Below are 25,528 nucleotides of genomic sequence, written 5' to 3'. Positions count from 1 at the left end.
AGAGAAGCAAAAAACATAATTATAGTGCTGCCCTATGATATTGGATCAAAAATTCGCCACTTCATTCGCAGCGTGTTTTCAAACGTCTCTAGTCCCAGGTTTTTCATCCAAATGAGCTCTGATTAGTGGGAGGGAGAGCATTCAGTTACCAAGCTCCTGTGCTATGGAATCAACTCCCTGCTGATGTTAAACAGGCCCCCACAGTCTCTGTATTTAAGACCAGGCTTAAAACCTTCCTTTTCGGTATAGCGTATGACCAGGTTACTTAGTGAGGGAGTTAGGGTCATTAAAACCCGGGATAAGATAAGCTGCAGTAGGAGTAACTAGCTGGGGGAAGTATGGCAACCTGAGCACTATCCTCTACTTTGTCCTATTTTCTCATCAGCAATGCTATTCACATGTTGTCCCCTGTCCCACTCCCCCTGTGGAGTGTATCTCTTTCAGATGCCCCGATGACAGCTGGACCCTCTCCTCCTCCCCGCCTGGCCCTCCTCCTTGCCTGGCTCTCCTCCTCCTCGCCCGGCTCTCCTCCTCCTCGTCTGGTCTTCCTCCCCCTCGCCTGGCCGATTTCTTGTGTTGTCTGATTTTTCCTGTTGTGTCTGATTTTTCCTGTTGTGTCTGATTTTTCCTGTTGTGTCTGATTTTTCCTGTTGTGTCTGATTTTTGTGTCTTGGCGGCACGGTGACTGAGTGGCATCACTCATGTCTCACAGCAAGAAGGTTGGTTCGATCCCCGGGTCACCAGGCCTTTCTGTGTGGAGTTTTTCATGTTTCTCCCCGTGTCTGGATGGGTTTCCTCCGGGTACTCCGGTTTCCCCCATCAACCAAAACATGAACGCCCTTCGAGACAACTGTTGTTGTGATTTTGGGCGTTACAAAAATAAATGAATTGAATTGAATTGAATTGAATTGATTTCACATGCCACATCTAGACACATGGGTTTTCATAAAACATCCACGTTTTCCCGTATGCCACCGCCGAAATACGCCTTCTCATGACCACTGGCATTGGTCTACAGAGCTCACGTTCACATCACAAATGCACGATTGGGGCATGAATGGACTGCAATATTAATTTTAATTAAAATTAACACTATAGCGCCCCCTACCATAGAGGTGAAACGCCAACATTATCCTATTATTCCTACGAAATTAAGGGAATAAATTGATTGCATGACAGCAACCAAAAAGTTATCTTACAGACATGGGTCATTTCTCACAGTTGGCCACCAGGGGCGCAAAGACTCAAAAAAAAAAAAAAAAAAAAAAAAAAAAAAATCATTGAAAAATGTCTGACACGCACATACATTGGTCTAGACAGCTCTAACTCACATCACAGATGTGACATAAGGGCATTAATAGAATGCACTATTAATTGTAATCAAAATTAACACTATAGCGCCCCCTAATATAGAGGTGACATGTAAACATTACCTAATTCCTACGAAATTTGGGGAATCAATTGGTGGCATGAGAAGAACCAAAAAATTGCATTATGGCCATGAGTCATTTTCCACGGTTGGCCACCAGGGGCGCAAATACAAAAAAAAAAAAAAAAAATCATTGAAAAATGTCTGACACGCACATACATTGGTCTAGACAGCTCAAATTCACATCACACATGTGATATGAGAGTATTAATAGAATGCACTATTAAATGTAATCAAAATAAACACTATAGCGCCCCCTACCTTAGAGGCGAAACACCAACATTATCCAATTCCTACGAAATTTGGGGAATCAATTGGTGGCATGAGAAGAACCAAAAAATTACATTATGGCCATGGGTCATTTTCCACAGTTGGCCACCAGGGGCGCAATGAATTGAAAAGAAATTCCCATGGCACTTTGACGTGCATGTCTATGAAACGTATCTAGTCCTAGGTTTTTCATCCGAATGAGCTCAAACTCCACATGCCACATCTATAGAGGTTGTTCATCAATAATCATCCACGTTTTGGAAATATTCATTATGGTTTTGGTGTAGCTTGCCGTCAAAAAAATATTTCATTATTGGACTGAAATTCCCACACCACTTTCACATACGTGAAACCTATCTAGTCCTAGGTTTTTCATCCAAATTACCTCAAACTACACATACAGCATGTACATATATTGATTGTCAATAATCATCCATGTTTTGTGGATATTCTTTATGGTTTATGTGTAGCAGGCCATCAAAATATGACTTCATCATTGGATTGAAATTCCCACTCCACTTTGACATACATACAAATAAAACCTATCTAGTCCTTGGTTTTTCATCCAAATGAGCTCAAACTCCACATACTCCATGTACAAATGTAGTTTGTCAATAATCATCCACGTTTTGGGGATGATCTTTATGGTTTATGCATAGCACGGCTTCAAAATATGACTTTGTTTCCTGTTTCTTTGATTCCACCTCACGGACACATGGATCAGCATCAGATTGCTCGGCGAAAAATTTCATAAATTTGGCATTGCGAAAATGTCCCACGCCCAGTGGCTCGACAGTGCCACCTACAATTTCACCTCTATGGGAGAGGAGGATGGCACATTTTTTACTTCATTTCCTGTTTCTTTGATTTTCGCTGTGTGATTTCAAAACGTATCTAGTCCCAAGTTTTTGGTCCAAATGAGCTCAAATTTAACATGCTACAGCTACACTCATGGATTTTAATAAAACATCAATGTTTTCTCCAAATTCCACGCTGCTTGCCTATATGCCTCCGCCGAATAACGCCTTAATTTCCTGTTTCTTTGATTCCCGCTCACCGACACATGGATCAGCCTAAAGAGCTCAAATTCTAATCACTGATGCAGAATAAAACTGAATAGAGCACAGTATTGAGCACATGGCCAGTGACCTCTATAGCGCCCCCTACAGTACAGGTAAAAGACAACTTTGTCCAGTTGGCATGAAACTTGGGGAGATAATTGTGGACCTCAAAAGGGGCAAAAAAGTCAATTACCATACCTGTATTGTGCACGAGGTTGCTGGTTCAATGCCGTGGACAGCCATTATAATGCGATGGCCACACATATATAGAAACAATGTGAAGGGGGGCGGAGAGCGGCCGGGTGATGGCCTGGTGGGGGGAATGCTGCGTGGGGGAGGTGGCCGGCCCTTAGCAGTCGCGTGGGGGGTGGTCGCGTGGGAGGGGCCGCGTGGGGGCCAGGGCCATCATCGCTGCTAGGAGCTTTAATATTGACTTTTTTTTCCTGAGTGGTATCTTAGCCCGAGTAGTTTGTTGTTGAATTGGAGAGGTGGTGGTTGGCTGTATCAGCAGTGGACAGTTTCTCAGTTCTTTTATAGGCGTCTTTTTAGCTCTGGGGGACAGGAAACCAGAGAGACCAAAGACTCTTTTGTTACTTTTTCACATGAGCTTATTGGTAACCAGACTCGCGTATCCTGCAGGCACAGAGAGAAGCAGGGAGGAGAGGGGTCTGGGAAAGAAATGGACTACTAAGATAGGAGGGCCATAACAGAAATCAGTTTGCTCCATTGATTATTTTTATATGACATTATTAGTCCTAATGGACCATCCATTTATCCTGGTTTGAAACAGACACAAAGAATACATGAGTAGTTGGGGTGAATTGCCAAAATGAAACAACAAATCAAATGTATTTGTACAACCCTTTACAACACTCAAATAGATCAAAGAGCGTTCTAAAAAAATGGGGATCTTTAGATATATACCGTAAATTTCGGACTATAGAGCGCACCTCAATATAAGCCGCACCAGCTAAATTTGAAAAGAAAATCAATTTTGTACATATATAAGCCGCTCCTGAATATAAGCCGCAGGTTTCCATATTAACATGAGATATTTACACAGAAAGACGGTACACGGACACGCTTTTTTTAAAAACTGTGCCTGAAAATTGGCACCAACACGACATCAACACGGGATGAACACACCTGCAGGTTTAGAAAATAAAGCTGCACCGACACGGAAAATCTGCTTTTATTTCCTCTGAAAACTTTTGTCGTCTTTTTACATTGACCAAGTTGGATTCATTGATGCCGAGCTTACGTGCAGTGGCTCTATTTCAGGGGTCGGCAACCCGCGGCTCCAGAGCCGCATGCGCCTCTTTCAGCCTTATACTGTGGCTCTGCGTGGCTTGGGAAAATAAATTTTAAGTATTTAATTGAAGTGTATTTTATTTGTGTTAGCTCTTTTTTGTTGTAGTTTAAGTTGGAAGATTATTATGATCTTAAAATAAAATTATATTTTCTTATTTTTCGTTGCTCAAAATAAGCGTCACACTCGCGGAACAATGTTCAAAACAAACACCGCTCATGTCTCACAGACACTGACACTGACACAGCTCACAGTCCTGCGTAAAGAGCCCTGATTTTCAGACACTGTGCGCACAGGGGTCAGGAGCAACTTTCGCCCGTCCCTAATGACACACTAATAAGCTCGTCCGTAGATGTATCATGAAAATCCTGCTGGAAATCACCACAGAAATCTATTTGATGTAGTAGCAAGTATATTATCTGCTCTTGTCTCCGCGATGACGTTTCACATATAACACATCAGACATGTCGCCCAAAAGTAGAGCCACAAGCGAGTGAAAATGAGCCAAAACAAAAGTCTTTGGAGAGCTTTTAACAAAGGGGAAAAGGCCAACTGAGGAGCCAGAAGAGGAGACTACGACCTCCAAGAAAAAGAAAGATCAATTTAACAGACAATGCCTACTTAAAATCTGGGTTTGTCGCTACAGGTGACTCTCACGCGCAGTCCGCTCTGCATAATATGCGGGAAAAGCAAATGAGGCAATGAAACCTTCAAAACTGCTTTGGCACATGGAGAATAAGCACCTGGGATTAAACGATACACCTTTGGATTTTTTTTTTTTAAAGAAACTGCGGAGCAGAGTAGACATAATCACATAATCAGCGCAGGGCTCATACTGATGCAGCGGTTTGGTGAGTTGTATTTTTTTATGCACTTAAGTTGTTTTTGCCATATTTATCTGCCACGTGTAGAAGGCTTGTCCGTGAAAATAAAACCTACATTATTCCGTTACATTATTATTATTATTATTACTATTATTATTATACACAGTGTTATCTTCTTTTTAGATGTCAAAAAGTATTTGCGGCTCCCAGTGTTTTATTTTACGTGGAAAGTGGGTCCAAATGGCTCTTTGCGTGTTACAGGTTGTCGACCCCTGCGCTCTATTTCCTTCTTTATCTTAAAAACTGCATCATATCCATTTCATGATGTGCAAAATGATCGTTCAAAATCAAAACTAGTGAATTCTTCAGAGCAGAATCTTTCCCCACGTCTGTCTCACTTTTATGTTTACCGCTAGAGAGCGCCCCCCAGGGGCCGTTATCCAGTAAAATTCTATAAATAAGCCGCACTGCTGTATAGGCTGCAGGGTTCAAAGCTTGGGGGAAAAGTCGCGGCTTATAGTCCGAAATTTATGGTACTTTTCTTTTATGTACTGTATAGTAATTAGTCTTATTGTCTTATACAATTGTCTTCTCATTTTAAATATAATATGCGTTGACCATATGTACAGTGTGTTGGGTAATTGAAATATTAGGTTAAAGATGCACAAATGTAACTTTCCACAATAGTACTGTTTTGCCTAAAATATTCCACAGTGTGGCATTAAATTAAATTAAAGCCGCAAGCGGCGATGATGGCCCTCGCCCCCCGCGCGACCGCCCCCCCCCCATGTGACCGCCTGGGGCCAGCCACTGCCCCCACGCACCATTTTCCCCGCCCGACCACCCCACGGCTGCAATCCGCCCCCCTTCACACAGTTTCTATATAAATATGTGTGACCAACACATTACAATGGCTGTGCAAGGCGTTGAACCGGCAACCGCGTACATAATACAGGTATGATGTAATTGACTTTTTTGCCCCTTTTAATGCCCACAATTATCTCCCCAAGTTTCATGCCAATTGGACAAAGATGAGTATTTTACCAATACTGTAGGGGGCGCTATAGTGTTCATTTAGATAACAATTAATAGTGCATTCTATTAATACCCTGATATCACATGTGTGATGAGAATTTCAGATGTCTAGAACCACATATGTGCGTGTAAGAAATTTTTTAATGTTTTTTTTTTTTTTTGAGTATTCGCGCCCCTGGTGGCCAAACGTGGAAAATGACTCATGGCCATAATGTAATTTTTTGTTTCTTCTGATGCCACCGATTTATTCCCCGAATTTCAAAGGAATCCGATAATGTTGGCGATTCACCCCTATGGTAGGGGGCGCTATAGTGTTCATTTTGATTAAAATTAATATTGCATTCCATTCATGCCCCAATCTCGCATAAGTAATGTGAATGTGAGCTCTGTAGGGCAATGCCTGTGGTCGTGAGAGGACATCGAAAAAACAGGAAACAAAGGCGTATTTCGATGACGGCGTACGGGCGAACCGTGTGGAATTTGGAGAAAACGTGGATAAGTTCTGAAAACCCATGTGTCTGGATGTGGCATGTGAAATCTGAGCTCATTTGGACCAAAAACCTGAGACTAGTAGCGTTTTGAAAACATGCTGCGAATGAAGTGGCGAATTTTTTATCCAAAATGGCCGATTTCCTGTCTGTCATAGAGCAGTGCTTCAATTCATTTTTATGCTTGTCCGATGGTGCTCTATCACTGTTCCGAATTTTGTGCATGTATTCCAAAATAAACCAGACTCCTCTCCCATAGGGGTGAAATTTTAGGTGGCGCTGTCGAGTCAGGGGGAATGGGACATTTTCCCGACACCAATTTTATGAAATTTTTCACCAAGCCGGTCGATTCTATACCCCCATGTGAGACTTTTCGTGAATGTTCAGGGGGTGAAAAATGTGATTGTTTTGGCGGAAAAACGAAGAACAATGTTAATGTGCAGTGTGGCCCTGGGCTGTGTGGCCCTGACTCTATATGAGAGGGGTCTGTGGCTTTGCACCGGCAACCATGTACATAATACAGATATGGTGTAATGGACTTTTTTGACCCTTTTAATGCCCCCAATTATCTCCCCAAGTTTCATGCCAATCGGACAAAGTTGTGTATTTTACCAATACTGTAGGGGGCGCTATAGTGTTCATTTACATAACAATTAATAGTGCCTTCTATTAATACACTAATATCACATGTGTGATGAGAATTTCAGCTGTCTAGAACCATGTATGTGCGTGTAAGAAATTTTTTAATGATTTTTTTTTTAGTATTTGCGCCCCTGGTGGCCAACCGTGGAAAATGACTCATCTCCATAATGTTATTTTTTGTTTCTTCTGATGCCACTGATTTATTCCCCGAATTTTGTAGGAATCCGATAATGTTTGCGTTTCACCCCTATGGTAGGGGGCGCTATAGTGTTCATTTTTATTACAATTAATAATCCATTTTATTAATACCCTCACATCACACGTGTGATGTGAATTTGAGCTGTGTAGACCAATGCATGTGTGTGTCAGACATTTTTAAATGATTTTATTTGGAGTCTTTGCGCCCCTGGTGGCCAAGTGTGAAAAATGACCTATGCCCGTAATATTATTTTTTGGTCCACGTCATGCCCCCAATTTATTCCCCGAATTTCGTAGGAATCCGATAATGTTTGCGTTTCACCCCTATGGTAGGGGGCGCTATAGTGTTCATTTTGATTAAAATTAATATTGCATTCCATTCATGCCCCAGTCTCGCATATGTGATGTGAGTGTGAGCTCTGTAGGGCAATGCCTGTGGTCGTGAGAGGACATCGAAAAAACAGGAAACGAAGGCATATTTCGGTGGCGGCGTACGGGCGAACCGTGTGGAATTTGGAGAAAACGTGGATAACTTCTGAAAACCCATGTGTCTGGATGTGGCATGTGAAATCTGAGCTCATTTGGACCAAAAACCTGAGACTAGTAGCGTTTTGAAAATACGCAGCGAAAAATTTGGCGAATTCTTGATTCAATATAGCCGACTTCCTGTCCGTCCTAGGGCCGCACTATGATTGGCTTTTTTGCTTGTCTCCATGAGCTCTATCACTGGTGTGAATTTCGTCAAGCTAAGGCGAAAAATGCGTGTCGGTTCCCAATTCATTTTAAAATTTTGAATTTTCTAGGTGGCGCTGTCGAGCCGGTGTGCTTCGGACATTGTCGCGATGCCAATTTTATGAAATTTTTCGCCGAGCCGGTCGATCCTATACCTATATGTGGGACTTTTCGTCGACGTTCAGGGGGTGAAAACTGTGATTGTTTTGGCGGAAAAATAATAAGAAGAAGAAGAAACCCAGGAAGAACAATGCCCCGCCAATTAATCTATGTCCATGGAGACACACAGATCAGATTTGTGGAGAGCTTTGAGGAGAGTGTTCAGGTCAAGGTCATGTTGCGCAATAAAAACATTCATAGTGAAATAAATGCAAGATGGATATATTTAATACCTTATTGTGGAACATGCAGATAAAACAAGAATATCTTCCTGAAGAAATAGAAAGCAGCCAAGAGCCAGGCAAGACTGCTCTGCTTATCTGGCTAGAGCAGACGAGTTTACCCTACATCAGAAAAGTTCCATACTGCACTTTAAATGCCAAAAAGTACCGAACAGTGAGTGAAGAACCAGACTAATTTTGGGGCCTCTCGCTGATAATGGGGGGTTTATTAGGTTACACTTAATTGCCAGGGCACCCTCCTGCACCACATAACTCAGGTCCACTCAACCAAAACCACAGAGTGGGTTAAACTGTCACAGAAAAGGGCCCCAATGAGTCCCAAAGTTTCACTTTCAAGTGTCTCTAATCAACTGTGCAAAAAACTTGAACTTCAGAGAATAGAAGACAAATACAAACAAATATAAAGAAAACACAACTGGACAGTCTTTCTCAAGTCAAGCTAGAATGGACAACAACAGTGTACAGGTATGCCAGTTTTCGAAAGTATAAATATAATTTATTTTACCCACAGACATTATTAAAATATTACGGCCAAGCGTTCAAACATAATGGGAACTAATCATACTGATATGCAACTTAACATGTACAAGTTTGCACACTAGTTATACTGTCACCGTCACTTATTACTGAAGTGAAAATAAAAATGAAAGGAACTATAAGCCAAGTATTATTATAGTACATCATTGTCTAAGAATAGTGGACAACAAAAATTACCAAATTTTAGTCCTGTCACTATATAAACTCAATAATTAACAGTAATGTTCCTACCTCAAAAGCCCTGTTGTCCTGATTGTATTGGACCACATCCATGAAGTTACCAGCCAGTGTTTCCAGGAAGTAGGCAGAGTCACTTTCTGTCTGTATCTGCAGTTTGCCGCACAAGCTGACGGGAGAGAAAAAAAATAAAAAATCAACAGATTCGGGAGTACAATGTTAGCAGCCCTTACAGATGCACTATGTAGCTTTTCTGGTAGAGGGCCTGCCACCTGCTAGTTTCTATGGAGAAGCAGATGGCGGACCCTTCACCAGAAATGTTACATAGTGCACCCATAAAACATTACTCATTAAATTGATAAAACATTTGTATATAGTGATAATGCAGTTTCAACAGATTGCAATAACTCTACTACTGGCAATACATTTTTCAGCTTAATACTAATAACCATAAACTAAACCAAAATCTGGAGATGGGTCCCTGGTCACATTTGACAGGTTCTCTAGCAGTATGGAATAAGTAAGAGCACACCTACCAATATTGTTAACCTGAATGTGTAAGAGTCAAACATTTGAAGTTAAGGTGCACTATGTAACTTTTCCAGTGGACGGTCCGCCACCTGCTTGTTTCATTGGAAAGGCTAATGTTTCACAGCATGGCATTAAATATATTTATCCCCATGGAGACAAACAGTCAAGTCAACGCCATCAGACCAAGTTACAGGTCATATACGAAGAGAGGCAACCCTGCTCACAGTAAGAACAAATTATATTTCTAAGTAATAAAAACTTCTACCATTGATTACACGCAAGATGGAGGTTTAACACCATACAGTGGAACCAAACCAGCACAAGTGTAGACATACTTCAAATTAACAAAACGGTTTGTTTGTACTTTGATTTATATATTGCACATCACCTTTCTTTATGCATAGCCTTCTTAAAACATCTTGCGTACTACTAGTCAAATTGGACTTTTGACAGGTGCTTATCTCTGAATATAAAAATTACTTCCTTAAATTTATGATGCAGTTGCCATTTTCTCAGACCAGTGTGGTTTGTGAGTGAGGGCATGTCTGCATCATGATTCAAAAGAAACAAAAATAAAACTATTTCTCTTTTGTGGTTGTGGCTGTGCAGACACAAATGTTGGTCACATAAATGAAAAATAGTGCTTCACAGCTCATTCGTTTTCTACAGTGACCAAAGACTGACTTCAATTACACCAGCACCACTAAATGAAAAACAGTTTGAATAATAGCCCACTTAATTAAAAAAATATACATTAATGTTTTTCATTTTGCACTTTAAATGTATATTATTGTGGCCTATGAGTAATAAAGGTAATGTTAATTTTGGCTGTAATACACAGCCTAAATAGCTGAGTAAATTATTGTGGATCCAACAATAATAATAATAGTTATAGTATAGTTTTAAATTGATAAACTCAGTGGGGTGGCGGTTGTTATGGTCTAGTGCACACTATTGTTGTATCTTTAGGCAAGACAATTCAACCTCCGTGCTTATTATGTGGTGTGTGAATAAATGATTGATTGGTGGTGGTCAGCGGGGTGGGTGGCACAGATCTGCAGCCTCTCTTCCATTAATCTACTCCAGGGCAGCTGTGGCTACAGTAGTAGCTTACCCACCACAGAGTATGAGGTGAAAATGCAATATAAAGTGATTTGGGTGTCTTAAAATATGCTATATAAAATCCAGTGCATTATCATAATATTATGGCTAAACCAATTTTATGGTTAAATACATTATGAAGACGTACCCCAAAACAGAGGAGCTTTAACCTGTGAACAGTATACTTCCAAAAAACAGTTTTGAAAGCATACCAAAGACTCATGCAAACTAAATGATAGAGATAGTCATGTAAATGACATTGAATTGATGTTCCACAGATTCAAGTATGTCGTAACATACTGTATCTGTTTATTATAGAGGTGTTTGCTACATGAGTGTTCATGTTTTATAGTTTTTTGCAGTTCAGCTAAAAGACATCTATATAAAAAAGGACACCGATGGTATATTTACTCTCTAATATGAAGAGTGTGAATGTCCTTGCGGTCTAAAATAGTTTTCCCAATGGTAGTAAACACAACATTCTCTCTCCCTTGGATGAAATAATGAAATATTAACTGACTCAAATTGTTTAAGTTCTTTTTGTGAACTGTACTTGAAATCTTGGGTGATGTTGTCGTAGGTTGTGGGGTCTTTCAAGAGCTCCACCAGAGTGTCCGAAGCCTTTTTGACCAGCAGGGGGCAATTGGCATTCTCTGAGGCCAAGGATCTTCTTACAACCTCCAGATACTCTGGAAAAATATGCATAACAGTCTAAATGCCTTTGTAGTATTCAAAGAAAATAGAGTCAAGTGGTATTTTTTTTTTTTTTACCATAATAAAAGTTTAAGTTATAAAGACTAGGTTCTGCTGCTACCTCTCATGTCTTATCTCTTTCATTATTAGAGATTTGTTAAAGTATAAAGGACAAACAAAGAACAAACCAAGGAGCCTGGTTTCTACTGCAGATAAACCAGGAATAAGCCGGACTAATTTCAAAGACATTTTTACCAGCAGGTGAACTCATTATGTGAGCTGGATATGCTTCTATGCCTATGGATGTCTAAAGTGATATTGAAACCAGGTAAAAATATGAGTTTTACCAGTGAAGGTTCTTAATGTTAAATAAAATGTGAACCTAAGTTTGACATATGTATATTTTTGGTTTATTTTGACATTTGCCTTGTGCTAGAAGCTGGATTGTCGCAAGATGAATGGACTTTTTCGCAAATATTCATTTTGCTAGGCCTATACTGACTTCATCAGCATTCGAGCAACATTTCAATCCAATCTGACCTTTGACATGTCACCTGTTTTATTCTTATCTTTGTGTCAAAGCAGTACATTCTATTTTTTGAAATGCACCTTGTTTTATTAGGTACATATTATAGATGTATAGATGCACTTTAAAGTGACAAATAAATGTGACTTTGGTGTTAAGAGTTGTCACAATACCCAAATTTAATTTTGATACCAAGTAAAAGGCTTGATACTCTGAATTTAGATATCCAGTGATAATAGAATAGATCTGATAAAGATTAAGACCATTAAAAAAAAAAGGTCCAGCTTTGTTCCAGTTGTGTATTCTTTTTTTCTAGTTTGCGATCAGCAGGATTCAGTATCCATTAGTAGTATCTCGCCAGCAGTACTCAAGTTTTATGATCAGTTTGCTTGTTAACAGTGCTCACATCTAGCCTAATTACCTGGGAAGTTGACTTGAGCGTGGACAGGTGCGCTGGTTGCCACAGAGGCATGAACGAGGTGTGGATACTTCAGTCTGAACCAGGCAGCGAGGGATCCTGGGTACGAGCCTCCAAATGCCATCCATTTCCTGTCACTCAGCCCCCAAATCTCTGCTATTGTTGTTCTGAAGTGGGCCAGGTCTGCCAGGGCCTGTCTACTGCTCAGGAAATGCAGGCTGTCTGTGCTCAAGTCACTGCAAAGAAATAAGGAGGGGTTTTACTTTAAAGGCAATGACTGTAACACACTCAATACTCGATACAGATTACAATACCACAATGAAGATAAAACATGCTCCATTTTTAGTAATAGAATGTAATAAACAGAATACACAAAATAAAAGTACTAGCTAATGTTATCATGAGATCTTATACAAGTTCTGAAAAAGAACAAAAACATTTTTGTCCTGCTAATGTAATTTTTTGCAGAATTGATACTTGCTCAGATTAGTATCTAGTTTTGATATTATTTTCAGAAGCAGTATCTGATGTTTGATACTTTTGACAGCCCTACAATACAATCATAACTGAACCTGGACTGGTACACAGTTGTCATGCATGGAGTACTTCTCAAGTAATTTAGAGAAAGCCCTTTTGGGTTTATTGAAAACGAGTTTTAGTCACAGAATTAAGTAATCCAAAATTTAATGTTTATGACCACTTTAACAATAATCCCACAAATACTAAACTTTGAAAGAACAACTCCATCTAGTGGCCTACAGGTATCTTACAATTTAAGACTTGGGAGTTTGTCTCCTTTAAATTCCATGCAAGTGCATTCATTTTGCTAAATATTCAGCAGGTTGAATGTTGTACCACTGAAAACATCTAGAATCACCCCTAGAACTCAAACAGCTACAACTAAATGAGGAACTGAAGTGTAACGAGACCAGAACTAAACCAGGACTAAAAGAAAAACATACTAGGTCTACATCACAAGCAAACTAGGGCCAAACCAGGATCAAATCCAATGTGAACACAATCAAAGAGCATAGTCGTCTTGTGTGTATATAAAGATTCACTGAGTAGTACACGTTCCCCAACCTTCATTATTAAGTCTTTTTTTTTTATACATCTGTAAGGATTAGGGCATACTGTACGCCCTATGTATATGTAATTCTTACGATGTTGGGCGACTTTTCCCATAAAAGCGGTGCTCCAGCATAAAACAGAGTGCTCCCAGTTTCTCTGCATAGGTGAGCCAGGTGCCATGGTCCATCCAGATTGGGTTGGCCGGACCCTCTCCCCCAATCATTAAAAACACTGGACCATCAGGCTGGGCAAAGGTGTCATTCACAAAATACCTCTGCAAAGAAACAAAAACAGTTATGAATACCCTTTAGATCATAGGAGTGCTTATTTATTTATGCACATTATAAATACATAGGCCTACAGGTTTATCGATTTATCCAGTTGACAGATTTAAATTTTATCTTTTGCTATGGATCAGCCCTGGACAATTGATAGATTACAGACATTTGCAATATATTACAACAGGTTAATAATGCTACTAATAGAAAAGATTAATGCTTGTTTGAGTATATTTGCCATTAACAGTCAGATGTAAATCGCTTTGCCTGGAATATTCTGCAATAACATCCATTATTGCCTCTCCACAGATCTGACCTGTAACTTAGTTTAGTAGTGTCTCCTGCTTGTTTTTATTTAAATAGATAACTTTAATACCAGACAAAGGAAAAGGAAAAGAACAATAACAACTTACATGGAGACAAGTAGCTGGCAGCCACACAAAGAAAAATTTACATACTGTACCTTTAAATGCTTCTACCGTCTATTGCACAGCTAGTTTTGGTTTTGCATTGTACCTGTTTCCAGACTCTGCTGTCTTGACCATTGAAATGATCCAGTTTCTGAGTGAACCACTGTTCCTGTGGTTTTTGTATGGTGTGAAGTCTTCGTACAAATTTTCCAAACCCTTTATGTCCTTTTGCTAAAGAGAAGACAGATATCAGAACCAATGTTGTGCAAAGAACAAAACATCTCGAGTGAAACGCCATGTTTGAATAATAAGAAACTGGAAGGAAGAAGAGCATGTGATTTAAAAGTGGTCATATGACAAGTTCACCGGTGCTGCTTTTAAAGACAGTCGGTATTCGTTATGAAATAATATTTCTTCTTTTCTGTTTATATCCAGAGGTAGATTCAAATAATTAACCTTTAAAGGGTCTTAATATAATGTTTACACAACTATACATGTCTAATTTTATTTATAAATTAAAATAATAATAATAATAATAATAATAAATGTGACCACCATGTGACAATTTTTTTCACTCAAATTATCAAAAATACGACTTGATGAAATCAGCAAATGCACTCGATATTACTCTATTGAGGTTACCCACCATGCTAAGAATAAGATGTTGGTTGTTCAAACAGTCAATGTATAACGCTTGTAATTATTTCTTGTGTGTAAATCTTTGCGGAATTGAACGTACTACCAGTTGGTGGCGCTAAATAACATAGAATGTTGTTTTGTGGCCGTGAAGAACACTGGTTTCCTATCGGCACAGTCCGCTCGTTCATTGATAGTTTAATACGTTTGCAGCCATGGAGGAAGCCAAAAATAAAGAAAATAAGCCAGCAGAGAAGACCGATGAAACGGACAAGGATACGGAGAAGGCGCAACAGGCCTCTGGAAAGGATAAGGATAAGAAAGAGGAGCAGGAACTGGTAAATTTAAGGTTTTTTGCCCCATTCACCCGTAGCCTGTCCTCATATTTGCCTTAGTCACGGCGGCTCTGTCAGCACTATATAGCTTTACCTGCTTTCAGTTTTTTAATTACTGTTTAACATACAGCATTTCTAAAGTCATTACGGGATTCCTTACATTTCCGCAGTCTATTTTTACGATCTAGATATTTTAGTGTGTTATGACTTTAGACGAGGCTAACAGAGTCTGTTTGCTAGCATGTTAGCATGCTAGTTGTTGTCACCGTTGTCTTTGCTGGGAATGCGCTAGCGTAGTTAGCATTTTAGCTATTGGTAGTGTATGACACAGCAGCACGACAGCTACACGCTGTATAAGAAAAGCGTTAATAACAATCTCACAATACATATCTGTTAAAGAGACACATGATGTAATTTAGCAGAGTCCATAAATTATAATATTGATTGTTACATGCTTGTCACTATTCAATAAATGACACATGATATTATAATAAATGACACTATAAGCAATCAGCAGTAATCATTTGTAATTAAATACAAAGTTGACCTTCTCTTTTCAGTCTGAAGAGGACAAGCAGTTGCAAGAGGATCTGGAAATGATGGTTGAGAGATTGGGTGTAAGTATTTTAACCATAGCAGAATATTGCATATTTTTCATAAAACCTTTTAAAGAAATGTGTTTTTTTTTTTTTAAATCATTATTTCCCAGGAAAAGAACACAGCTCTGTATAAGCCTGCGTTGGAGGAGCTTCGCAGACAAATCCGCTCATCAACAACGTCCATGACCTCAGTCCCCAAGCCCCTGAAATTTCTTCGTCCTCACTACGGCAAGCTCAAAGAAATATATGATGGCATGGCTGCCGGGGAGAACAAGGTGATGCTCCAAAATGCTCTCCAAAAACCCTGTTTTCCTTAATCTGTATAATCTGTCTCCTTACAATTACTGGTTTGTGGTTTGTGAGTAGGTCTGAGATATTTAGTTTAACGTTTTGACCACGGATATTGCACAATGGAATGGGTAATTGGGTTTTGGTTCATTGACAAAAAACATCAGATAGAACCCTATAATGACGGGGAAAAATATGTTGCATTATCCGTGTTTTGTGTGAACCCATCCTCCTATAAATTTCGGACTAAAAGCCGCGACTTTTTCCCCACGCTTTGAACCCTGCGGCCTAGACAGCAGTGTGGCTTATTTATAGAATTTTACTGGATAACGGCCACCGGGGGCGCTCTCTAGCTGTAAACGTAAAAGTGAGCGCATATTATGCAGAGCGGACTGCGCGTGAGAGTCACCTGTAGCGACAAACCCAGATTTTAAGTAGGCATTGTCTGTTAAATTGATCTTTCTTTTTCTTGGAGGTCGTAGTCTCCTCTTCTGGCTCCTCAGTTGGCCTTTTCCCCTTTGTTAAAAGCTCTCCAAAGACTTTTGTTTTGGCTCATTTTCACTCGCTTGTGGCTCTACTTTTGGGCGACATGTCTGATGTGTTATACGTGATACGTCATCGCGGAGACAAGAGCAGATAATATACTTGCTACTACATCAAATAGATTTCTGTGGCAATTTCCAGCAGGATTTTCATGATACATCTACGGACGAGCTTATTAGTGTGTCATTAGGGACGGGCGAAAGTTGCTCCTGACCCCTATGCGCACAGCGTCTGAAAATCAGGGCTCTTTACGCAGGACAGTGAGCTGTGTCAGTGTCTGTGTCTCAGAGACGTGAGTGGTGTTTGTTTTTCACATTGTTCCGCGAGTGTGACGCTTATTTTGAGCAATGAAAAATAAGAAAATATAATTTTATTTTAAGATCATAATAATCTTCCAATTTAAACTACAACAAAAAAGAGCTAACACAAATAAAATGCATCAATTAAATACTTAAAATTAATTTTCCCAAGCCACGCAGAGCCGCAGTATAAGGCTGAAAGAGGCGCATGCGGCTCCGGAGCCGCAGGTTGCCGACCCCTGAAATAGAGCCACTGCACGTAAGCTCGGTTTTTAAAAAAGCGTGTCGGTGCACCGTCTTTTTGTGTAAATATCTAATGTTACAATATGAAAACCTCCGGCTTATATTCAGGATCGACTTATATATGTACAAAATTGATTTTCTTTTCAAATTTAGCTGGTGCGGCTTATATTGAGGTGCGCTTTATAGTCCGAAATTTACGATCATTTATTTTCAGAGGTTCTGTGCTGATGTTGTGTCTGTGTTGGCCATGACCATGAGCGGTGAGCGAGAGTGTCTCAAGTATCGTCTGTTGGGCTCACAAGAAGAATTGGCTTCTTGGGGACATGAATACGTCAGGTAGGACATACACAGATGCATCATGCAAAACAGCAACATTACATTGTCAATGCATTGAGCTGTATATATTATTGGCATTTAGTCATTTCTAATCATCAATGATATAGTTGAGTTTTTAAATGGCCAATCCTCCAAAATCATGTGGTTTGAACCTGAGTCTAGACTTTGCAGTAATCCATTTTATGAAGCTAAAATTGTATAAAATCAGAAATTGTGATTGATCAATATCAGGAACAAAAAATTGTAATTGTTTTGTCATATTACCCAGCCCTATAAGTTTTCAGTATGTTGCATTGAATAATTCCTGGATATTCTGTACTTTTTAGGCACCTTGCTGGTGAAGTTGCTAAAGAGTGGCAGGAGGTGGAGGAAAATGACAAAACCCAACAGGAGACTTTGCTCAAACTGGTGAAGGAAATTGTTCCGTACAACATGGCACACAATGCTGAACATGAGGCCTGTGATCTGCTCATGGAGATTGAGAGACTGGACATGTTGGAGAACTACATTGATGAGAATGCCTATGGAAAAGTCTGTCTCTATCTCACCAGGTTTGTTGCGGTTTAACCCAAAATACACTTATAATTGAGTAAGGTCAGGTTTTTAATGACACTGTGGTGATCCATAATTGAATAGTTAATCTAATTGAATTTTTTGGTATAAATGCCACTTCTTGCCTCTACGGATCAAAAAGATTTGATTACAGACTAAATATAGTTGGCATAAAGTATAATCATTTGTATCACCAGTTTTGTTCAGTCTGTTTTTACACTATAGTTTCTTCTAGTGATGGCAAATACTGAAGGTAATTTTTGTCCCTTTGATATATTTTTTCGACCTTGTTTTCTCAGCTGTGTGAGTTATGTTCCTGAACCGGAGAACTCTGCACTGCTAAGATGTTCGTTGAACATCTTCAGAAAGTTCAACCGTTATCCAGAGGCTCTCCGGCTGGCTCTTATGCTCAATGACATTGAGCTTGTAGAAAACATTTTCACATCCTGCAAAGATATGTGAGAAGACTCGTTTTTCCATTATTTTGTAATGGTGTGGTTTTTTGAATGGATTGTAAGTAGTAATATTCTCTTTTTTGTTTTGCAGTGTAATTCAGAAACAGCTGGCCTTCATGCTTGGTCGTCATGGCATGTTCCTGGAGTTGAATGAGGATGTGGAGGACTATGAGGACCTAACAGAAATCATGTCAAATGTGCAGCTAAACAGCAACTTTCTGGCTTTGGCCCGAGAGGTAAGAAACACCAGTAGAAACTGCTTTTAGAGATGATTTAAATGCACATTTTTTTCTCTTTGTTGTAGTTGGACATTATGGAACCAAAAGTCCCTGATGATATCTACAAAACACATTTGGAAAACAATAGTGAGTGGCTATTATTTGTATTACTTGCATTAATTTAAGACTGTTGTTAGGGATGCACAATTTAAATGGGTGATTCTATTTCATTTAATGTCCACTGGCTGTATTTATCAATTGTACAGTTATTTTGTTGAAGTATTCATAGTTTTATGTTGCACCATCATCCCCTCTTTGGACAAAATTAGGGGACCTGATGGCAGCATTGATTTTTGCAGAATCAGTCAGTTTATAAGCTGTAGAGAGCATTTTTGTGTTGTTAATTTTTCCAAGTTACACTTCATTTATAACCCTCCAAATTCATACTTTTAGTGGAACAAATCAACCTAAATATTAGAAAGGACTGACTTAAGTGTTTTAAAATTTATGTGCTCATTTTTTGTATATTGAATACCTTCATGTGTGCAATGATTCACTCTAAAGTCACAAACTCAAAACCACAATGAAGCCTTTCTGGAGCGATACTTGAAAAGAAACTGCTCAGGTTTCATCCTGCTTTTATTGCATACCAACCCTCAAAACATTTCATACATCAACTTGATAATGCACACATTTTTGTAGAGTTACATTAGATTTTAGATCATGTTCAAGATAATGTGGGGGTAGTCTGAACTCTATAATAAGCAACTGGTTGCTGTGTGAACTGGGTGTTCACAAATATAACAAGAGTTTAAGTGGTCTAAATATATACTTTTATTGTGTGAAAAACAATGTTACTACAATAAAGAATTGGCCTAAAATTTCCATATCGGTAAAACTAATAAATGTGTTGTCTTTTTTGTTGTATGTAACCTTTTACATACAACATACGGGGCTGGGTCGCAGAGGTTATTAGACCTCTTTAATCTAATTTCTGTTTTGTTTGTGAGGATTTGGGGGTAGTGGCTCCCAGGTGGACTCTGCTCGTATGAATTTGGCCTCTTCCTTCGTCAATGGTTTTGTCAATGCTGCTTTTGGGCAAGACAAGCTGCTCACAGATGATGGCAACAAATGGCTATATAAGAACAAAGACCATGGTATAGTCAAAGCACAAGCATTTTTATAAAGCAAATCAAGAAGAATTAGTTTTAATGTTTATTGTCTCTAGGCATGTTAAGTGCTGCAGCATCACTGGGAATGATCCTTCTCTGGGATGTCGATGGTGGTCTTACTCAAATAGATAAATATCTGTATTCATCTGAAGACTACATTAAGGTGACTATCAAAACTTTATCATTTTTATTTTAATATTTCAGTTTCTAAATATTAGTAATTCACCTTTTTTCTATAGTCTGGTGCTCTCTTGGCCTGTGGTATTGTAAACTCGGGTGTAAGGAATGAATGTGATCCAGCCCTCGCCCTGCTTTCAGATTATGTCCTTCACAACAGCAACACAATGAGAATAGGTGCCATCTTTGGGTAAGAATCAGTTCATTACATAACTACTCTTTTCTCTTGTAAAAATATTCATTTTTTTTCTTTTTTTTAACTTTTAGTCTGGGTTTGGCCTATGCTGGATCCAACAGAGAAGATGTACTTTCTCTGCTTCTTCCTGTTATGGGAGACTCCAAATCTAGCATGGAGGTACATCAATCAATACATCATGTTTGACAATCTATCTAATTATAGCAATGACTAGTTAGTATTAAATGTATGCTTTTTAACATCTCTGTAGGTAGTGGGAGTGACTGCAATTGCATGTGGTATGATTGCTGTGGGTTCTTGTAATGGCGACGTGACTTCCACCATTGTTCAGACCATTATGGAGAAGAATGAGACAGAGCTGAAGGACACGTATGCAAGATGGCTGCCTTTGGGACTGGGACTTAACCACCTCGGTAAGCAGACTCTGCTGTAGCCTTCTGAATTGTCTGGAGTGAAGGTGGGTGAATGTATAAAGCTAAATGCGGATGAGCCTTCAGAAATTAGGTTTGCGTCATCAGATCTCAGACAATTTTCAGTTAACCTAATGTTAATGCAATCTAATGGAGATTGTAAGATGCTAAAGACAAAACTTAGCCTTTATTGAGATAAAGCGAGACATTAGAGCAGCATTTAAATGTTAAACTAAAAATAGTTTTAAGAAAATACTTTCTCATCAAGGTTGCAAGCTCTGCCAGTTTCAGATGTTCAAATGTAAAGTGTTGTTTGGGATGGCTTTTTGCCCAAATGTTGAACTCAGTAAATATGCATTATTACACACAAAATGTTGAAATTTTAAGGTTCTTCTGTCAAAGAATGGCACACTTCACATTTTATCTTCAGGTAAAGGGGAGGCAATTGAGACAACTCTAGCAGCTCTACAAGTTGTTCCTGAACCTTTCCGCAGCTTTGCGAACACATTAGTGGATATCTGTGCATATGCAGGTCAGTTCTGAATACTCTTATGTGTATTGAATATTGACAAAATTGCACTAGACAATGTTTTTGTTTTCATCAGGCTCTGGTAATGTCCTCAAAGTGCAACAGTTGCTTCACATCTGCAGTGAACACTATGAAGCTAAAGAGAAAGACAAGGAGGATGATAAGGACAAGAAAGATAAGAAGGACAAAGACAAAAAGGAGACACCAGTGGATATGGGCTCACATCAGGTTTGTGAGAAATGTATTATTTAACTCTTAAGGGATATTTCTGGTGCTTTTTGGCAGTCTGTTCCACACTTTTTTGTATAGACCTAATTTTAATGTTGACTTTTGTTTTTAAAGTTTCTGTAGATTATTTCAATTTCTAGTCTTTATTTCTATTTAGATACCATAAAAGAGCGATGGGTAGAATCATTTTAGGGAATTTAGACAAAGTTATGAAGTTACTCTCCCTTTCCCCTGCATCACCTGGAAATTATGATTTGGTAGGTTAGGCAATAAGAGAGAATGACTTTCCTTTAGTTCTGTTTAATTAAAAGAACATATTTTTATAAAGTCTATTTCCTGCCATAATAAGTAAATATATATGACAACTGTTTTATTTTCAGGGGGTGGCTGTTCTTGGGATTGCACTCATTGCAATGGGAGAGGAGATTGGTTCTGAAATGGCCCTGCGGACATTTGGACATCTGGTTAGTCCAAATGAGTGCATGAGTCCATATATTTATAAATATGAAACCATCTGAAAATACACCATTCTGTGTATGATGAATTGAAAATGGCAGGTTTTTAGCACTGCTTTCATGGTGTTGTTACAATTATTATTCCAAATGTACACTACCAGACAAACTTTTGGACACACTTCATTTCATTTTTTTTTTTTTGTAGTGAATAATTTACACTATTGATTCTCACTGAAGGCATCATATTTATGAACATATGCATACATATGGAATGATGTAAACAAAAAAGTAAGAGCGGGCCTGAAAACCAACCATCAGGTGACTTCAAAGGGTGGATACTTTGATTTTGAGATATAAAATATATGCAGTATTTTACTACATAATTCCACACATCTTGCTTCATATATTTTAATCTTCAGTATGCATCTACAATGTAGACAGGAGTAAACCTAAAGAAAAGATGATGAATGAGCAGGTGTGTCCTGTGTCCTGTACTTCTTGGCCCCTATTTGCCCAGTCTCTGCTCGTGTTTTGCAGCTCCGTTATGGTGAGCCCACTCTAAGACGAGCCGTGCCTTTAGCCCTGGCTCTCATCTCAGTCTCCAATCCTCGACTCAACATCCTGGACACACTCAGCAAGTTTTCCCACGACGCTGACGCAGAGGTCTCCCACAACTCAATCTTTGCCATGGGCATGGTGGGCAGCGGTGAGTGCAGTTTTATTCTAAGATGGTTTTATTGAATTGAAATATCTACGGAATGCACAATACAGTTTCTCCTAGGCATTCTCGCAGCCAAAAAATCTATCTTATCGATTAATTTAATCTTAAATTCAAATTGATTTGTGTGGAAGAATATTTGTTTTAATTTCCCCCACTTTTTTGCATTGTAAATACAAGAAAGGCTGCTCACTACAGCCATAGGGAGCAGAGTATTGGGTCACATTGACACTAGGTCTTTTGATCCGTGCCGTGCTCAACCACAATTGTGTAGGACTCTATGGCCCACAGTCAGACCTGCACAACTGAAGCAAGCTAATTTTCTTTTCAGGCAAAATCGCCCATCCATAATCTGAAGCATAATCTTTTTTTTTTTTTTTTTTTTTTACTACTACTTTTATGATTATATTAACCTTTCAAATTGGCCTACTTACTTAAATTGTATAAATATGACTTTTAAGGTTGTAAATGTACTGTATCTGACATTCTTGTGTTTTAAAACGTAATGCTTTTAATTTAACCTGGATTTAGCCGTCACAGTTACTTTTATTTTTATTATGAATAAATTAACCGGATTGTTATCATTAATGTAATAAAGATGTTTAGGAAATACTACACGCACTATCTTTTTAACGTGTGTGTTATGCTGTGTTTTATTGCCAAGGCATAGGTAAGATGTCCTTAGATGTCTTTAATGGTGCCAGCAAAACTAACTGAATTATCATTTTATCAACCTAAGATTCCTTTTATTATCATTGAATTACAAAAAAAGTGACATTTAGCAACTTCCTCTAGTATGCACAGACAAGATGGCATTACCTCAATCTGTAGTGAAATTAAATTTGTTTGCGTCAGTGCTCTCAAACTGACTATCATTTTCTCTTTTATAGGTACAAACAATGCCCGCCTTGCCGCCATGCTGAGACAACTAGCTCAGTATCATGCCAAGGACCCCAACAACCTGTTCATGGTCCGTCTGGCACAGGTGGGTGGGCAGCATTGGAACGCTTTTTATATATAACTACTATCCTCAGGTGAACAATTAAAGCCCAGTGTGAAATATTCTAAGTGTTCTAAGTCCATTTCCTGGGTGCAGGGCCTGACACACCTGGGCAAAGGCACACTCACTCTGTGTCCATATCACAGCGACCGGCAGCTCATGAGTCAAGTGGCTGTGGCTGGGCTCCTCACTGTTCTCGTGTCTTTCCTTGATGTCAAAAACAGTGAGTAATTTTTCACCTTTTGTGGTTGTCATGGTTACTTTAAAAAGAACTTTACCCAATTTTTACCCATTTATTTCTTCTTAATTTAAAAAAATAAATAATTATTCACAGTAATAGGTTTAACAATGTCTGGAGGCTTGAGCATTACGCCCCCTGAATTTACATTATATCTGTACTGGAGAAAAACAAACTATATTACTGTTAAGAAAATGGGTACAGTCCTAGATTGCATCTGCTTGATTAAAAATTAGCTACTGTTGGATGCCATTTGGACCATTCAAAAGATATATCTAGTTTTGAATGGTAAATTACATGGACACTAGCCGTTATTATTCAGCACACCCACACCCATATAGTCGTCATACTCCAGCATTTTATCTTGTGTGTATTGCAGTTATCCTGGGGAAATCTCACTACATTCTCTACGGTCTAGTGGCAGCCATGCAGCCACGAATGCTGGTTACCTTTGACGAGGAGCTGAGGCCGCTTCCTGTATCAGTCAGAGTTGGACAGGTAAAATTAGACAAATGCTGCTTGAGTTTAAGCATTATTATTTTACCTATTTCAGTATTTTTTTAAAATTCCGACAAGAATAATTTTTAAATTAGAAGAAATAGAAACTTGTATTCTGAAATAAGGTTGCTCTCAATGAAAATGTATTTTCATCATTTTAATTCTTATGTGCTATTTTAAATTTGGTTAAATGTATTTTTACTTGGCAATAGAAATAGGATAATATATTGAACAATTGATATTGGTCTGATATGAAAATATTGGTTCATTGAATATATTGTCTATAATTAAAACAGCCAACAAAAAGACATTAGAAATAAAATGAACAGTGTAATATGTAAATTCCTATGCAAGGGTATAATGTGATATTTCTGTACTTTTGTGGTCAGTTTTATGGTAATGTTTTGTGCAATACTTTAACTTCAACCATTTTGCCAAATTCCTGATGCAATATTACAAATATCATATAAAACATCATCCAAATATTGTTGAGATTCATTTTTATCAATATCGCCCACACATACTTAGATAACAATGTTCTCTTAAGGGTATTTCCTGTCTTTTTACAGGCTGTAGATGTTGTGGGCCAGGCTGGTAAACCCAAGGCCATCACAGGTTTCCAGACACACACCACACCGGTGCTGTTGGCTCACGGAGAGAGGGCGGAACTGGCCACTGAAGAGTACCTCCCCGTCACCCCCATCCTGGAGGGCTTTGTCATCCTCCGCAAAAATCCCAACTATGAAACCTAGAACACCCCCATGGCCTCCTGTCCCACTCTTCCTTTTCCTGACTGGTATTTCTCCCTCTGTTTTTTAAGGGTAATCCAGATGTTGTATACTCTTTTATTGTATGGTTGAAAACCAAGTCTTCATTCAGCTTCAACAGCGCTTACATTTGGACTTGATACAAAAGAGCACACTATGACTTCATTCCCTTTCCAATTAATTTGTCCCATGTCTCTACGCCAGTTGTTCAAATTGAGGGACTGGAAATCTCCCTTTTCCTAACACTGTCACTCAGATTTGGCTTTTACAGTTGTTTTTCTGCTCTGCCCAAACATTTGCATCCATGGTAGTCTTTTGTAATTAGAAATAAAATATGTATTCATCACTTTTTGCTTTTTGTTACAGTACTGTAAAAGGTAAAATGAATAAAACTTGTTTCCATTTGATGTAAAAGTTGTTTTCATTGTGCTCACAAGGGGGAGCTATGTAATCAATACAGATACAAAAATGGATGAGAAATTATCTTTATTGCTCACTTAAGTTA

The 25,528-nt window shown here is 38.7% G+C and overlaps 2 protein-coding genes across 2 annotated transcripts in view; one reads left to right on the top strand and one right to left on the bottom strand.

Annotated features, from left to right (window-relative positions):
• prss16 (serine protease 16) overlaps positions 1 to 14,476 on the bottom strand; it is a 34,083-nt gene extending 19,607 nt beyond the window's left edge. The window contains exons 1-5 of the mRNA XM_033976414.2: positions 14,238 to 14,476; positions 13,536 to 13,717; positions 12,376 to 12,608; positions 11,289 to 11,424; positions 9,158 to 9,272 (exon numbers count right to left, since the gene is read on the bottom strand). Coding sequence (XP_033832305.2) covers positions 9,158 to 9,272; positions 11,289 to 11,424; positions 12,376 to 12,608; positions 13,536 to 13,717; positions 14,238 to 14,465 — 894 coding nt within the window. The 5' untranslated portion in view covers positions 14,466 to 14,476. The remainder of the gene's footprint in view (positions 1 to 9,157; positions 9,273 to 11,288; positions 11,425 to 12,375; positions 12,609 to 13,535; positions 13,718 to 14,237) is intronic.
• A 441-nt stretch (positions 14,477 to 14,917) lies between these two features.
• psmd2 (proteasome 26S subunit ubiquitin receptor, non-ATPase 2) lies at positions 14,918 to 25,437 on the top strand. The gene is made up of 21 exons (XM_033976413.2): positions 14,918 to 15,105; positions 15,663 to 15,719; positions 15,812 to 15,976; positions 17,289 to 17,410; positions 17,737 to 17,961; positions 18,262 to 18,420; positions 18,509 to 18,653; positions 18,722 to 18,782; positions 19,646 to 19,792; positions 19,864 to 19,970; positions 20,047 to 20,174; positions 20,252 to 20,339; positions 20,431 to 20,593; positions 21,021 to 21,122; positions 21,196 to 21,347; positions 21,728 to 21,811; positions 22,340 to 22,508; positions 23,411 to 23,505; positions 23,617 to 23,743; positions 24,138 to 24,256; positions 24,826 to 25,437. Exons 1-21 carry the CDS (start codon positions 14,983 to 14,985, stop codon positions 25,006 to 25,008), a joined length of 2,721 nt encoding a protein of 906 aa, XP_033832304.1. The 5' UTR covers positions 14,918 to 14,982; the 3' UTR covers positions 25,009 to 25,437.
• The last annotated feature ends 91 nt before the right edge of the window (positions 25,438 to 25,528 follow it).

This window comes from Periophthalmus magnuspinnatus, chromosome 13, assembly GCF_009829125.3.
Source record: "Periophthalmus magnuspinnatus isolate fPerMag1 chromosome 13, fPerMag1.2.pri, whole genome shotgun sequence".
NCBI lineage: Eukaryota > Metazoa > Chordata > Actinopteri > Gobiiformes > Gobiidae > Periophthalmus > Periophthalmus magnuspinnatus.
The sequence above is the reverse complement of the archived record's forward strand: the minus strand, read 5'-3'. Positions and strand labels throughout refer to the sequence as shown.